At 39.1% G+C, this 17227-nt stretch overlaps 1 protein-coding gene across 1 annotated transcript in view; it reads left to right on the forward strand.

Moving 5' to 3' along the window:
• il1rapl2 (interleukin 1 receptor accessory protein-like 2) overlaps window positions 1–17227 on the forward strand; it is a 221624-nt gene that overhangs the window by 109953 nt on the left and 94444 nt on the right. Inside the window, exon 3 of the mRNA XM_042737732.1 lies at window positions 10652–10925. Coding sequence (XP_042593666.1) covers window positions 10652–10925 — 274 coding nt within the window. The remainder of the gene's footprint in view (window positions 1–10651; window positions 10926–17227) is intronic.

Below are 17227 nucleotides of genomic sequence, written 5' to 3' on the forward strand. Positions count from 1 at the left end.
GTTAAGGGTGATTTCCATTGACAGTGCTGCTCAGTGCATTTGTTGGCTGCATCTTACAGGCTGTTGTTAAAAGCAAAAATAACTTCCATTTCAGTCTCTTTCAATATAAAATTATTTACTGCTGACTCGTTAAAACAGTCTCTTGTCACCATCTAATGGCAGAACAATGTAACTAAAATCACTGTCACGGACACACAGAAACACCGTTTCCTAATACTAAATACCACTATTATTTATTTCAAATATTATTTATTGAATAATGATATTTAATAAACAACAACAACAGCAATCTAAAAGATGCTGTGCAATTCAGTCAAGTACAAAGTATCTATATTCCGTGACACAAAACAGTATTATTTTCAAAATTGTAGTAGATTTGGGCACACGCCGTGACACTCGCTGTGAGAAATACAGCAACTTCAGCAAGCGGAGCGATACAAACGATGAAACAGCTGTTGGAGTTCTGTCGGACTGTAATATCATCAGCCAATCAGATTCGAGGACCAGAAAGAACTGTTGTATTAATTTCAACAAATCGTACAGAATTTGTAACATTTCTATGATGCAGTAACATTCATGTAATGAGGTCACAGATGTGTTTGGAGAGGATTTTACAAAAGCCAGAGCTGCACTACAGTCATGATGGAGGAAGTGGATTTTCTTTATAAAGGTGAGTGTACAGTAGTAGGCGTAGTAGTGAAGAAATGCATAGAAGAATTGTGTTGCCCTGTGTACAATTTAATGAGATTTTGATGACAGGATAAATAAGTATTTGACTCAGTACAGAGAATGCATGGTTTGCTGTGCTGTGAGCAAACATAGTAGATTCAGAAATGTCATTTATGACATATTTGTTTTTGTTTTTTTTTAAGCAGAGTGTGGCATCATGTCCTGTCCATTATTGCCCCCCACCACAATCAAGGTCCAGTGTGAGCATAGTCTTGCCCTGATCAGACATCTCAACAGTAGACTTTACACTCCTCACATCACGTCACATCACTGCTCACTCCTGAGACGTGTGCTTTAGCACTGCTCTTCACCTCCTCGTCCAGCACTGCACTGCTAAAATAACTCTATCTATTCTGGAATCAGCCGCTTGCTTCACTTTCCAGAGGCATGTTGATGGAGGCGGCTGCTGGCGGACACGGCTGACGTCATCATGGAGTTTTGGAGGCAGTGCAATGTTAAATTGTCCTTGAATTGTGAGGTCTGGTGCGTGTGAAAGGGTGTCTGGCACAGGTGCTGGATCCGGCTCGAAGAAAATCACCTGTCTCCAGAGAAACACCGAACTAATGAGCATGTTGAAGGCTGGTGCCACAAATGTCCACATAATCCAGCTAACAGGAGCCAGAGCCAAAGCTCCTGCCGCATATGAATATATCCTGAAACACAGGAGACAGTCTTACCACGGAAAAATCTGCTTATTATGAGTGCATGTATGTTGTTTTCTCACACACGCTGCGGTGTGTCCTTCACGAGTCTGGCAGGTTTGAGCGCTGCTGGCAGGTTTTAGTGACGGGTCAGACGCAGGATTCAGTCCGTGAAGCAGCAGGAATCAAGGTGACTTGACTCTCATTCACTGCCAAACCAGAGTTCAGACTCACACGCTGACCGCCGGCAGCTGGACACCAGGACTCACACTCATTTTAAATTAAGATGGTTTCTTTCACTTTGCTGTCCTCTCTCGTGCCTCACTTCATTCACTTCGAGTGGTTCTATCACTTTACCCAACGCTGGAAATAAACGAACACTCTGTCATCATTATTTATTCCTTTAACACACTGATTCTGAGTGTTAGGATAAGGTCTGTGATGTGAGTCTCTGTAGGCTCTGCTCACTCTGGACACAGCATCATTTCCTCCTCATCATGTTACCATGACAACGCAGCACAGCATCATTCACCACATTAGCTGATCTTCTGATGGAAACATCTTATTCAGTGCTGTTACATTTTTCAGTTCCTTCACTGAGTCCAACAAAACAAAACAGCATGAATTCTACATTCATTTCTGCGTAACTCAAACTCTCCCATCGTCAGGTTTACAGATGAGTAAGGACTCGACTCGCTGGGTCACATGACTGTAGATGATGAAGGGGTGGACTTTGGTTTTGACAGTCCTGTAGAGCACGAGCTCTGTCCCGTGTGTGTGAGGATCAGTTCATCTGTGACTCACACAGAATAGCACCATCCTTTGCTGTGAAGCACTGGAAATGCAGCACTAAAGTCATCTGTCTATTCTGAATAAAGTATTGTGACTGTACATGTGCCTGTTACGTTTGTAGATGATGTCAAGAAATGGAGTGGGGTTGAGAGCGTCAAAATATCCATACTAAAATACAAAAAATAACCAACATCATTGTCACTGTACATATTTCTGCCTATTATGACAGTGAAAGTAAACGCTTTATATTTTTCATGCTATCAGTGCAGTTATTTTGCATAAGGATAATGTTATTGCATGTGAAGAGTTTCATGAGGTGTTTTCAGGCTGTCATGGCAAATAATGGAGTTAATATACAAGCTTCATCAGTCATACAAACTCTGGGGCCCGATTGCTTTGACAGAGATGCAGTGAAATCACACCACGACCAGACAGATATTAACACACTCCTGTCCTTCAGCCCTTCATTTACACCAAAATCATCTCAAATAGATGAAGAGTTCTGTCTACAGCATTACTAATTATTTCATACTACAACATTTTTGAAGTCTAAAACACACACACACACACACACACACACAACTAAATAAATACAATTTGATGATGGATATTTACTGTCATGTATGATTTTGTTTTTATTATCTATGACTACTTGTTTTCATTAACAGTTCTCTGAAACAGAAGTTATTGTGATATTCAGAGATTCATATAGAACAGCGGAGTAAAGGAATGAGCGACCAGCTGTAAATCAGCTGTACTCTGTTCTTTCAGAAACAGTTTTCTCACTCTGATTTCTGTAGTAAACTCTTTGACCAGTATTACAGGTACAGCCAACATGGCAAACACCTCAGAGCCTGTGAGCAGCACAGTCCAGGTGCACCAAAGCCTGACCAGGTCACCTTAAAAACAGCTGCAAAAACCAAAGCTGAGGTCACCACAAGAACACATCACACACCAGTCACTGGAACACAGCTCTTTCTCTTCAGAGCACCCCTGTCTCTGTGGCATGTTCTTCATTATTTATGCACTTAAACCATGTCTTTGTATAAATGTGTTATATACAGGTATATGATTGTGACTGGTGCTGCTCTGTGAGGACATGGCCATGTTGCCATGACGATTGTTTTTAGACGAGACAGGGTGAGTTTTTCATAAACCCTCATGACCTCTCTGCTCCGCTCACATACTGTAGACACACACTAGAGGACAGAAACACCTCAGTGCTGTTATTACTAATACCAGCACGCCAGGAGCAGATCAGAGGATTTACACATGAATCAGAAAACTGTCATCTCTGAAACAAACATGTGTCTCCTCTTCACTGCTTACATTCTCAGTATCCTTTTAGTGGACCGGATGAATTTACTCAGTTTAACTGGATTTGCTTACATATTAAAAATGAAGCAGCACAATTGTTTGAATATTCATAATGTCTCACAGCACTCAGCTGCTTCAGAGCTCCCTTGCTAGGGCTCTGTATGTGTAATATTTCAGGGCTTGACCGTGTGATTGGCTGTCAGAGGCGAATGTCACACTGATTCATGGAAAGAAGACACAGTGTCCAGGAAGCAGCCTCAACATGACACCGAGCTGTGAGCGAGTTCATTAAGAGCGCTCTCTGTCTCTGTCTCCGCTCACCTTCACCTGCGCTCGTGTGTCTCGGTCTGTCAGTGTCCAACACAGCCACTTCACCGCTTTAATGATCAGCAAACAATCAGAAGCACCAGCTCGTCTCATTCATCCCTGACACGCCGGAGCAGACACATCAACACACTCTCCGCAGACATCCACAGCTCCTCTCTGATTAAGATCATTACCTGATGCTATTCTTTTCTCCAAACTTGACATTTAGAAAGCAGAAATCAGAAATGCGTTGTGTCATGTTTTGATGAGTCGGCATGTGTTTTATTGTCCCGTGGCACAGAGGCGTTTGTCATGTCGTGCTCTCGCTCTTTTTCATTTTAACTGCGGGATCTTGTGATTTGTCCTCGTCTCTCTCTCTGGAGTTATAGTGGCTCGCGCTGATCAATCCCTCTGCTGCGGGTTTCACAGTTTTAAACAGCTGCACTAATAAGTGTGACATCACACGGGTTTCTGCAGAAAACCTAAAGCTCACTTCTTAATTTGCTGTCTTGGCTTTGCTTTCAAGCTGAATCCCTGAGCTGCAGTGTTGTCCAGAAACCAGAAGTAAGTTTCATTTCAGGTCAAGTCAAATGCATTTACACAACGCTTTTCATTGTTTCACAGCAGCTTTACAGAATAATGTCTGTAATATAATATTGTAATATCTTCGAGCCTTATGGTTGCATTTAGCAGATCAGAGCTGGATGGTAAAATACTGCAGTTTAGGGTCACGCTTTAACTACTGTGTACATTTATTGAGTTCATACTGAAATGTAAAACACTTTTGCAGCTACAGCTACGATTAGAGACAGGTTCTGTGGTATATGTGTAGTGGGTAAATAGATTACTAGTTAAAACATTTGGCATCAATGTTTAATGCAGAGATCGATCCTCACTATCACGCGTCTTAATGACGAGCCCGTTACTGACAGAATCAAACAGCAATATTTATACAACAGATTGAAATAAATGAATCTAGTGTATTCTTTCCTGTTCTTATTACACAGAGATGACCACTGCTTTGATGATCAGGGATATTTCAGACCTGCGCTGTTGTTACTGTAGATTATTCATCAGTCTCGCTCTAATGAGATCTCATGCATGCTTATGTAACCACGGTTTTACTGCTTGATGCATTATTTATTCATTCAATCAGAAGTGTTGGATCACGTCGTGGTTGTGGATACTGATTGAACAGATCGTTCCAAATCATGACACTGTAACAGAATATAAGTGAAAAATAATTATAAAAGCAGAAATTCATTTGTTATTTCAGATGGCGCTATAATACGAGCATATGGTTTCAATGAAAAATTCATATCTGAAAACAACATGAGCTGTGCATTATGGAAGGCCAGATGGTCTTTAAGTTACCTTTGTGAGTATGCACTACAGTATTGTTTATAGCATATTTAGTATGGAATGTAAAAATTGGCAGGTTTAATTGGTTTGTTCTCCTATGAGAAATATGTCAGAAATGCACCCTGATGGTCAGTTCAGTGCTGCAGCTGTTCTCTTGAACTTAAACTGAACTACATCTCCATTTCAATCTCATATAAGTAAAAAATCTGCAGAATTTTATTACAATTAGTATTACGCTCTTTGCGTGTGAACCGCTGTCCAGTGGCCGGTCAGACCCCTGTGTAAGCGCATCTGACCGAGCGCCGGTTAACACCTCTTACAAAACCAATCATGTAAAAATAGCTCTTAAATGAGGTTTGGTCTGTTCTGTAGCTGCGCCTCAAGCGATGACACCAATTCAGCACACACTTAAGAGAAGAATATGATCAGCTCCCATTAATCCCAGTAAAACCAAAGACAGCTGCTGAGTGCTCAAGGGCCGTAATCTCTGAGCAGACACTGAAGGTGCGTTGACTTTTGATAAAGTGTGAATCTAGTGGATTATTCCAGCAGGACAGCGCCGAGATCTCATCACTAAGAGAAACTCTTTCAGTTCAATTCCAGCTTATAGCAGTTTTCACAATAAATGCTGTTCTACAGAGAATGTAGGCTTCAAACCACCAGTGAACAAGCTGAAGGCTTAAAAATGTTGGAAAGAAGCACAGATGACCACCTGTTTAAATATTTAATGCTTTCACAGTCTAAAACATGGCCCTGCGTTTAAAAACCTGCATTGCAGAGTCATTTGAGCTGATGAAGAATGACCTCACAGTGAAAGGCATGGACACAGAACATGTGATCAGTCCTGCAAGCACTGCACTCATGTCTCATTTAACAGATTCAACATTTTACAAATGTTACAAAAACAACACAAACAAAGAAGTAAACAAATGAAGCAGTCCTCTCTTATATCATGAGGTGTGACGGGTGATACTACTGAATGAACGATCCTGTGTTAGTGGCTTGTGACTGAGCGGGAAAGGAAGCAAATGAAAAGGCTAGAGTTTCAGTGCGGTTCCAGCAATCACTAAACGTTATAGAGCGTCTGTCAAACACATATATGCTGCCAGCTCTGGTTTTGTTTCACATGAATGTTCACACTGTAATCTACAGCTTTCAGAAGTGCAGAGGGCTCATGCCCGAACACACCCGCTGCAGTTCTTACTGGGTGATCTCATGATCTGACTGTCTCTGAAAGAAACCCAGCACAGCCAAGACGAGCACAGATCCACTCTGACGTGTAGCAACTGCTTCAAAACTCACAACACTACTAAGTGTTATAAGATATAAGCTCAGGCTAATAATCAGGTATATTAGTCTTTTACTTGCTTTAGAGTTCTCTTTCCTAATTGAAATGGTCCTGTTCTTTGCCAGTTGACACAACGCATAGTGAGCCTCTGCAACAGCAAGCTTTTTACAGTACTTTTAGCTTTGGAGGACCAAAACCATTCTCTGAAAACATTCATTATTCATGAGATTCATCCCTGAAACTTACTGAAAGCTACAATGAAACTTAAAGGGTTAGTTCACCCCAAAATTACACACCCTCAAGTCATCAAGTCTTTTCAAATAAAAAGCATCCATCCATAAAAAAGTGTTTCACACGGCTCTGGGGGATGAACAAAGGCCTGCTGTAGCGAATCGATGCGTTTTTGTAAGAAAAATATCCATATTAAAAACATAATAATCACTTGAATCTAGCTTGCGCTCACTGTTGTACACAGAAGCAGTTCCGGAGGAATTACGTATGAGGTCAGCGCTGTGCATGATCCGCTCAGAAGTGACGCACAGCAGAGATCAAAACAAAACAACGGCCACTATTAGAAGTACAAAACGAGGATTGGTAAAGAAGAATGTGGGAGGATTTCGATATAAGCTGAGAGGAGACTGGTTCTCCTTTGCTAAAGTAAGGAAACTTTGCTTCTTTTGCTCCTGTAAACAAACGTTGGTTTTCTCGAGACTGTGAGCGCAAGCTACATTAAAGTGAAAATTACATTTTGAATATAGATATTTTTCTTACAGAAACACATGGATTCGCTACAGGAGGACTTTGTTCACCCCCCGGAGCCGTATGAGACACTTCTTTTAATGGTTTGGCGATTTTTATCTCACTTCTTTTGGACTGAAGCACTGCAACACCCACTGAGTTTGAAAAGAGCTTGAAAGATCAAAGACCATTTTTAATATAACTCCGACTGGATTCATCTGAAAGAAGAAAGTCATATACACCTAGGATGCCTCGGAGGGAAAATTTAGGGGCTAATTTTGATTTTTGTGTGAACTAACCCTGTAAGTGGATTAATATACTAAAGCAGTCGAGGCTGGAAAGCAGACAGGAACAAGAACGAGAGTACAGAAGTGCAGACTGTGGATGGATAGAAGAGACCGCTTGAAATATTAAACCATCCTCTCTGACGCTCACATCATGAACATAAACACATTCATGAACTGTTAACATTCATGCAATAAAAATGATCTCAATGAAAGCAGCTGACAGATTGTGTGCTCATTAGTTTGTTTCATCATTAGCTCAGTAATACTGGAAGTATTTGAGGTTGTTTGTGGAGAATGATTCACGTCCGGCTCGGTTTAGTTAGAAGGTAGCGGTCTACAGGTACATAGACAGCAGCTCACTAACGTCCTCTCTAGTGTTTATGGCGATGACAGGCTTCAGATGAACGACCCGCGGAGAGTCAAAGCTGTGCTGCCTTTCTATGTTGATTAGCCTTTGATAAGACGGCGGGAGACCGTTCACCCGGGGGTCCTCGTCCAGCTCGTTCCATCTGAAGATACATGTCCACTACAAGCCATCCATTCACACTTTAGGAGAATTATAAACAAGCTATCAGACTTAAGTCAGCAGTGAAATTGCACATCAGCACAAAGCGTTCGGCGGGCTGCTGTTCTGATATTGACTTTTTGTACCCCTTCAGCTTTCATAGCTGGAATTGCTGTACTGCTTCATAATAGAGCAAGCGACCGCGCGGGAAGCAGGTCAGACAATTACAGCTGCAGCAGACGCAGGGCCTCGCGATGGATTTCACATTGGGAGCCCAAAATCACAAAAATAATGCTGTCATTAATTCCTTTCTGTCCTTATGCTGTTCCAAATCCAAATGCATTTTTTTTCTCATAAAAAATTTGCAAAAATTGCATTTTTTAAACACAAAAACGCATTGATGCATAACATTGAACACTAGGGACGCTCGCTCTAAATGCTAGTGTCTTGTTTAGATTGCTTTTCATGTGACGTGGCTTTTCTGGACCCATCCGAGGTGTCTGTGATGCCGTGAGTAATATCTTGCTCTCGAGTTCGTGTTTTGTTGAAAAGTTCACTAATGCCCTCTTGCTGTGCACGCGTGACGTCTGCTCTTTTCTGACCGGCCCAGTTCTCAGAGCCTGTTTTGCACAATCCTCGGCCTCATCCATATGCAAACGTTTAGGATCCGCTGCAAAGCCTCGCTCAGGCGCTTACCGTGATGCAGAGTAACATGAATTAGCATGACAAGCAAGGCGTGTCCTGTCCAATTACACCATTGTGCCGCACTCAATATCCGATAAATTAATCATTCGAGACAAGCGCATTATATGCAGAATGACTCGGGGCGACATATGGCTGCCTGTTTACATAACGTGTAACCTGTGAGCTTCAGACGCGTGGCATGAAGGCAGCAGAGCAAACTAATCCAGTACACTCCTGCTTATCCAGTCTGCATACTGTACGTGTGTGTGTGTGTGAATTCCAGCCCTTCAGAATCCTTTCCAGCCATGTGTGAGATCACTCTCTCCCTCCAGCTTTCCCGCAGCTGTGAAATTCATCAGGCCGAGCGTATATAACAAAAATCCATGCCGTAAATGTGCGATTGTGACAGCGCTTGACATAAATTGGCGCTGGCAGGTTTTGAATGTGAGAGATATTTATGTGATGGGAGGCGGGTGCAGTGATGAGTCAGTGTCCGCGCACAAACACCTCTGTAATTGCTCATAAATTACAGCGTTCGGTGCTGATAGGTGGCCGTGACTTTGATGGGTTTCATCTTTCTATCAGTGTGAAATATTGGAGCGTGCGGCGGGGTCGTGTGAGGGAGGGAGATGGCTTTGTTCCTCTTTGCTGATGGCTGTGCAGGGGATCTGCTTCTGTTTCAGAGGTGGTTTCTCTCTGATCAATGACTTTATAAAAGCAATTAGCCGCTGATTATTTACAGATTTTATATTATTTAACAGTAATTTGAACAAACCCCGAACCACAGTTGTGAGGTCTGGCACATACACTGCCTTTCAAAAGTTTGGGATCAGCAGGATTTGTTATGTTTTTTAAAGAAGATTCTTATGCTCATCAAGGCTGTATCCATTTAACAAAAATACAGAAAGAAAAACTGTAATTTTATAAATTATTATTGCAATTTAAAATAACAGTTTTCTGTTTTAATATACTTTAAACTGTAATGTATTTCTGTGATGCGCAGCTGTATTTTCAGCATCATTACTCCAGTCTTCAGTGTCACATGATCTTCAGAAATCATTCTGATTTATTATCAGTGTGGAGACAGTTGTGCTGCTTCACATTTTTTGGGACCTGTGATAATTCATTCAGGGTTCTTTGTTAAATAAAAAGTTGAAAAGAACAGTGTTTATTCACAATATAAATTTTGTGTTACAGTATACATTACTATTCAAAAGTTTGGGGTCTGTATTTTTTTTTTTTTATTTTATTCTTTTTTTTTTTAGGAAATGAATACCTTTTTTTTCAGCAAGGATGTGTTAATGGAAAAAAAAAGTGATAGTAAACTTTTATTGTTAGAAAGGATTTCTATTTTAACCTGTTATTCATCAAAGAATCCTGAAAAAAGTGCCACAGGTTCCAAAAAAATATCAGTTTCAACACTGATAATAAATCATCATATTAGAATGATTTCTGAAGATCATGTGACACTGAAGACTGGAGTAATGATGCTGAAAATACAGCTGCGCATCACAGAAATACATTACAGTTTAAAGTATATTAAAATAGGAAACCAATGTTAGAAATTGCAATAATATTTCACAATGTTGTTGTTTTATGTATTTTTGATCAAGTAAATACAGCCTTGATGAGCAGAAGAAACTCCATTAAATGAAACACTAAAACTTGTGCTGATGAGTGAATGATATCATGGAGAGGTGTGCTAGAACATTTCTGTATGATTTCGACCTGCTGGATGGAAATATCTCCTTTCACCTAAACTCAACTTTGCTGACTTTCAGATGGATTTCTGTAAAGCTGCACTGAACAGTGTGTACTAAGAAGTGCTGTACAAAACCTGGTGTTCAGCATCGGATCAATTCTATTTGACTCAGATTCATTGTTATCACTCTTTGGCACTGAGCGTATGTTTCAGACTCCAGATATCTATCCTATTCCCAGAGTAAACCCTCCATGTGACAGTGTGGGGTGTTAATAATGGATGCGTCTTCTCTCTCCGCAGTGGACGGCTGTATTGACTGGTCGGTGGACCTGAAGACGTACCGTGTGCTGGCCGGAGAGCCGCTGAGGGTGAAGTGCGCTCTCTTCTACAGCTACATACGCACCAACTACAGCGTGGCCCAGAATGCCAAGCTGCGGCTCATCTGGTACAGGAACAAGGGCGACTCTGAGGAGCCCATCATCTTCTCGGGTCACCGGCTGAGTAAGGAGGGAGACTCCATCTGGTTCCGCTCGGCAGAGATGGAGGACAATGGGTTTTACACTTGTGTGCTCAGGTGGGTCATTAGCGAGTCAAACTCAAATCAAGTGTGCAGTGAGAAAAACACAGCCCACTGAAATCTGCAGCCCTGGATCACAGCTGACGTCACCCACAGATGCTGCAAACACAACAAGCTGATGGATAAAAAAACGTCAAACATTTTAACCTACACATACAATAAACCACTTTCTGTGTGTGATTAAAACTTTATATTTTCTCCCAATTACCCCAGGAAGAAATTGCTGTCCAAACTGAGTTTAAAATGATGTTACAGCATCTTGATCAAGTCTCGAGTAATATTTGATGACAAACTGATATGAAGGTGTCCGCTGGGTTACCTTGTTTACTACAGTAGGGTAAGATGAGCCACACACCCAACATCCAAAGTTTAACTGATCTAATTGTTTCTGGAAAATCTGGACTATGACACTGTATTATGTTCATTATCAAAGTTTTTAGTGTCTGGTTATTAATGACGGATTAGTGGATCAATGTTAAAGGCCCATAAAACCCATAAAAGCTTTGTTAATTTTGGGAACACAATTAAAGAAATTTTGGATGAAAACCGGGAGTCCTGTGACTGTCCCATAGACTGCCAAATAAATAACAGTGTCAAGGTCCAGGTATGAAAAGATATGAAAGACATCGTCAGAATACTCCATCTGTCATCAGTGATTCAACCGTAACGTTATGAAGCGACGACAATACTTCTGCTGTGCAAAGAAAACAAAAACAACTTTATTTATTTATATTAGCTTTGAAACGACTTTATTCAATGATTCGTCTCCTCTACGTCAGCGTAGCACCATTTTGGAGAGTATCCGCTGGATGCAGATAGTGTACAGAACAAGACCTAACACAGAACACAGAAAAACGTACACTATTAGAGGAGCGCTCGATGTACTGAACAGTGCAGTTGTGTTATTGTTCAGCTGTCAAAGAAAGTCATGTTCAGTCATAGGTTTGCTCTGGAATCGTGTCTGTGTACAGCAGCTGTTGGGACTGTATTGTGAGCGTGACGCCGTTGTTTGAGTCGTGAGCATCTCCTCACTGAATGCAGTCAAGGGGGAAGCTCTTCTCGTGTCGTCTTCTTGTGCTTCTGTGAAGTTAATAGAGTCTGATTCTTGCTCTGGGGTTCAATCTGACTCCAGTTTTAAGATGATTATGCAATTTAAACTGAGAGTTTGCTTCTGTTATGTTATTTGATTATACAAGGCATTCCCATACTTTTCAGTTATTTGTTGTTTAGGGAGCCGATGTCACGCTGTCCCGGATCTGATGGACACTTGATCGTTTGCAGGGTTTACTAATGCCATGAAGTCTGTCCTGTCCCTGCTCGCTCAGAACAACACTTTCTTCAGGCTGGAATAATCCTAGCCACGTCTGATATCTGAAGCCATCTGAAACTTTGACTTTGTGAGTGGCTACAGAGAAAGAGTGCTCATCAGTGCTGGGGAAACTACTTTAAAACCGGCTCGACAGACTACAAGCCACACACCATTTAAAGAAGTTCAACTATAGACGAGCAAACATTGTCAAAAAATAGTCAGCAACATTACAAGCTACTAACAAAAAGAGTGCAGTGGATAATTACTTTGACGCTACAGAAGGGCAATATTTAGTTTCTCCATCAGATTACAAGCACTTTAAATCCATTCTCTCTGGTGCCCATCACATGCTGAGAAACACAGTACTAATACACAGTTATATTCAATTATTTGTAATTATGTCTATTTATTTATTTAGCAACAAAAGTTTTGTGCTGGTTTTAATAGTTTTCAATAGCAGCTGTCACAGTGAACTTTAATAATAATATTCACATCCATAGTATTTGCACAATACTTCAAAGTGCTTAAATATGCAGTACATGCTGAAAAACATGCTGTCAGGCGTACATGAAAACATTCCCAGGGTTTCTGCAGTACAGAGCTGTGCACAAGTCTTCATCACCTGTAAACACTAGCATATATATCCTCCACTTCATCCAGTGCTCGTTTTGTTTTGTTCTGTGCTTGTATTGTTATCATTTACTGTCAGGGCTCAAGTAAACAGGCTGAATTATTCAGGCTCACATGGGCTCAGTTTGGATGATTTTGCGTAGCGTCTGATGCACTCATTGAGAAGAGTTCATATTCTAAGCAAACGCTCTGATGATGCTACACTTAGTCAAAACCCTGGCGTAGTTTTAAAGTATTAAACTGCTATTAGATGCATAACAAATCTGATCAAATTATCAGACATGTTCCTCATCTATGATAGGAGATATGATTCATAGTCTGAGCCCTTCTGTAAGATCTGTCAGAATCTGCAGCCTCTCAGCTTCTAGCGTGCACTCGTTCAGACTGTGAATCAGAGCAAAAGTGATGTAGGGTTTTTAGTCACATGTAGATTCATTGATGGACAGTCATCCTCTGCTCCCAAGCTTGTAGTTTTGTTGTTCCTGGCTTCAGTCTAATCAGAAACATACAGAAAAAAATGACAGAAATACATGCATAATGTGCACTGTACACTGCATACTACTTTCAAAAACAGTAGCTAGTGTGTGATTCCAAACTCCCAAAACCTCCACATTTTTGAAGACAATATTTGAAACGAGAAGCCGGAGATGTAGGAATATAAAGCAGCTTTAATTCACACCCGAGTACCTACGCTTTTGCAAAAGGAAGGCCTTGAGGAAACCCAGGGCTCAGAAAGAGTTCTCTCTCACGCTGCGGCTGAAGGGCATCTGAACAGAGGCAGCTGTGACTGAAGGCGCAGGATCTGTTTCCTCCGAGGTCTGATTGCTGCTGGATGGTTAATTCACTGTTTCTATTTCAGGTCCTGCAAACCAGTCTGGCACTGAATAAAACACACAGTGACAAAGTGCACAGTCTCAGACCCACACCACTAACGTACAACATCTGCGTGTTATCACAGAAATAATCTCCTGAAACACATCCAGCTGTTCATCAGACGACAGTGTCCAGCTCTTTCAAATGAGTTCATGCTTTAGCTATCACAAACTAACGATGAACAGTGTTCCACAGCACTGACTGCTGCTCCAGCACTAATGAAGAACCACACAGGAACAAACGAGTATCACAATATTAACATTTCAGTCTCTACTCTTAACCAACGAGAAACATGTTTTGATTGGTAAGTAACAGCACTCAGCAATCAGTATTCTCTTAGAAGTCCTCTGGGAGTGCTATTATTTACTAATTCATTCATCAGAGTTTCTTGTTAGTTAATAATTAGTTTTCGGCCCATGTCCCTCAATCTAGATGATTTTTGGCCCTTCACAGGAAAAACTGTGGGCACCTCTGTAGACTAATAGTCAGCATGTATTTACTCATCTCACCTGCACAAAAACAGATTCAGCACTGCACAAAATTGAAATACGAACTCAGAATATGGCACAAACCTGCAATAATTAAATATGGTTAATAACATAGATCACCTTTATGTATTTAATCCCATTTTATTAATCAATGTCTTTGCTGTTGACTTTCAATGATTCAATTCAATCACACTAACAAGCAAAAAGGACTAGATAAACATTACATTTGTGTTTAATTTTTTTATGATTAAAAACAAAGGTGTACTTTCTTCTCTTGCATCATATTTTCCATGCAACCCAGAATGGCAGCACAGCTAAAAGATTCACTTTTGATCGGAAAATGATTTTACTTTTGCCAAAAATAGAACTCTTTCATATTAAAAACAAACAAGCAAGTCCAGCCAAGATGAGAAGAAGTAATGCAAAAGTAATGTAATGCATTAATTATCCATAAAAAGTAACTAAGTAAGTTTTAGGAAGTAAGGCAATATCATAATGCATTACTTCTAGTACCTGTGATCAGATGAACTTAATGCATGTTAATATTGATGTAAGCAATTCCCTCTACCATTAACAAAGTACATTCTACAAGCAGGGAAATGGTAACAGTTATAAACTCTTTTGTTGTTTTTCACTCTGTTTAGTTCGTCTGTGCCCATATTTGGTTCTGTTCCTATCCTTATTTAGTTCATTGATTCATCAGTGAATTCCCATCACCTGTGTGTCATCATCTGCCTGCCTTATATAAACTCACTCCTTTGTGCTGGTCTTCGTTTGGTATTATATGTCTACATACATGTTTATATTGGGGTGTGTGTGTGTGTGTGTGTGTGTGTGTGTGTGTGTGTGTGTGTGTGTGTGTGTGTGTGTGTGTGTGTGTGTGTGTGTGTGTGTGTGTGTGTGTGTGTGTGTGTGTGTGTGTGTGTGTGTGTCAGTCAACCCTTCTGTGGATTCCCTTCTTCCTGCATGTCGTTAAAGTAATTATTGATTCTATCGTCATTCTCACATCCATGATATATGTGTTGTACCTATAAAATCCGGACATACTACATCCGCCGTGTTGGGATTGTCGTGTGACTTACAGTATCAGCTGTGTTGTTTTTTCCATCCTTTGTGAATATGATGACTCCCGTAAAGTATAATAATTAGTGCTGTAAAACAATTAATTGCATCCGAACTAATAGTTTTTGTTCACGTAAAATGTGTGTGTACTGTGTATATTTATTATGAATATACAGTACAGGTCAAAAGTTTGGAAACATTACTATTTTTAATGTTTTTGAAAGAAGTCTCTTCTGCTCATCAAGCCCTGCATTTATTTGATCAAAAATACAGAAAAAACAGTAATATTGTTAAATATTATTACAATTTAAAATAATAGTTTTTAAATTTATTATACTTTAAATGATCATTTATTTCTGTGATGCAAAGCTGAATTTTTAGGATCATTATCACATGATCCTTTAGAAATCATTCTAATATGATGATTCATTATCAAAGTTGGAAACAGTTCCAAAAAAAAAAAAAAATTTTTTCAGAACATGTGATACTTTTTTAGGATACTTTGATGAATAAAGAGGAAAAAAATAAGAAAAAGAAGCTATGTTTTTAAAATATAAATATTTTGTAATAACAATATACACTACTGGTCAGTAATTTGGGGTCAGTAATTTTTTTTTTTCTTTCTTTTTTTAAATAAAATCAATACTTTTATTCAGCAAGGATGTGTTAAATTGATAAAAAGTGATAGTAAAGAAAATATATTATTAGAATATATATTATTAGAATTTCTTTTTTTTTTATTTTGAATAAATGCAGTTCTTTTTAACCTTTTATTCATCAAATATATTAGACAGCAGAACTGTTTCCAACACTCATAATAAATCAGAATATTAGAATGATTTCTAAATGATCATGTGATAGACTGGATGTTACATGTGACACTGAAGGCTGGAGTAATGATGCTGAAAATTCAGCTTTGCATCACAGGAATAAATTATTTTTTTAAAGTATATTCAAATAGAAAAACTATTATTTTAAGTTGTAATAATATTTCACAATATTACTGTTTTTTCTGTATTTTTGATCAAATAAATGCAGGCTTGATGAGCAAAAGAAACTTCTTTCAAAAACATTAAAAATAGTAATGTTTCCAAACTTTTGACCTGTACTGTATAAACACAAACACATGCATGTATATATTCAAGAAAAAAAATATGTTGTTTATATTAAATATATTTATAAATGTAAATACATGTAAATATTTTCAAAATATATACTGTATGTGTGTGCTTTATATACATGTGCGTATATAAATGTGCACAGTATATATTATAATTAACCCTTAATAATACACTTTCCATTGTAACTAAGTGTTTTCTTCATTTAAAGGGTTTCTTGCAAGCGGGCCCAGGTATTGCTTTGCCTGCTGTTTCATGACTACAGCGTATTCATTCATATTCATTCAGCATGGCCTTCTGCGTTTGGTAATATATTATAGCAGGGAGGCAGGCATGTTCAGATGTGCCAGTTCGTATCTACAAGCTAGGTTCATTATGCAAATGAAAAGATTTTAGAAGATTACCTAAAACAACATGTAGGTTTAAAATATTGTTCAGCTTGTCAGTCAATTTGCAAATGAGGCCGAAACCATCAGACTGGAAAATACATTACATGTCAGAGTGAAAACATTTGTCTACCGTGATACATAAATGTCTCGACACCTGGGAATTTGTGCTGTCATAGTGACAAAGTAGCAATTTTCAAATATGTAAACAAATAAAACGTACAAATGTAACATTATATTTATCAATGTTTTAAGAAATATATATTTTTGTATATTATATTTTTTATTCATGTTTCATTATAATGCAGTAAATAATGTGATTTTAAAAGAAAAAAAAAAATACTTTACACATATTCACTATATTGCTGCCCAAAAAGAAGAAGAAAAAAAAAAATTCTGGTAAAAATGAACAATAACTGAGATTAATAAATGA

The sequence above is a fragment of the Cyprinus carpio genome, chromosome B14 (assembly GCF_018340385.1).
Source record: "Cyprinus carpio isolate SPL01 chromosome B14, ASM1834038v1, whole genome shotgun sequence".
Taxonomy (NCBI): Eukaryota; Metazoa; Chordata; class Actinopteri; order Cypriniformes; family Cyprinidae; genus Cyprinus; species Cyprinus carpio.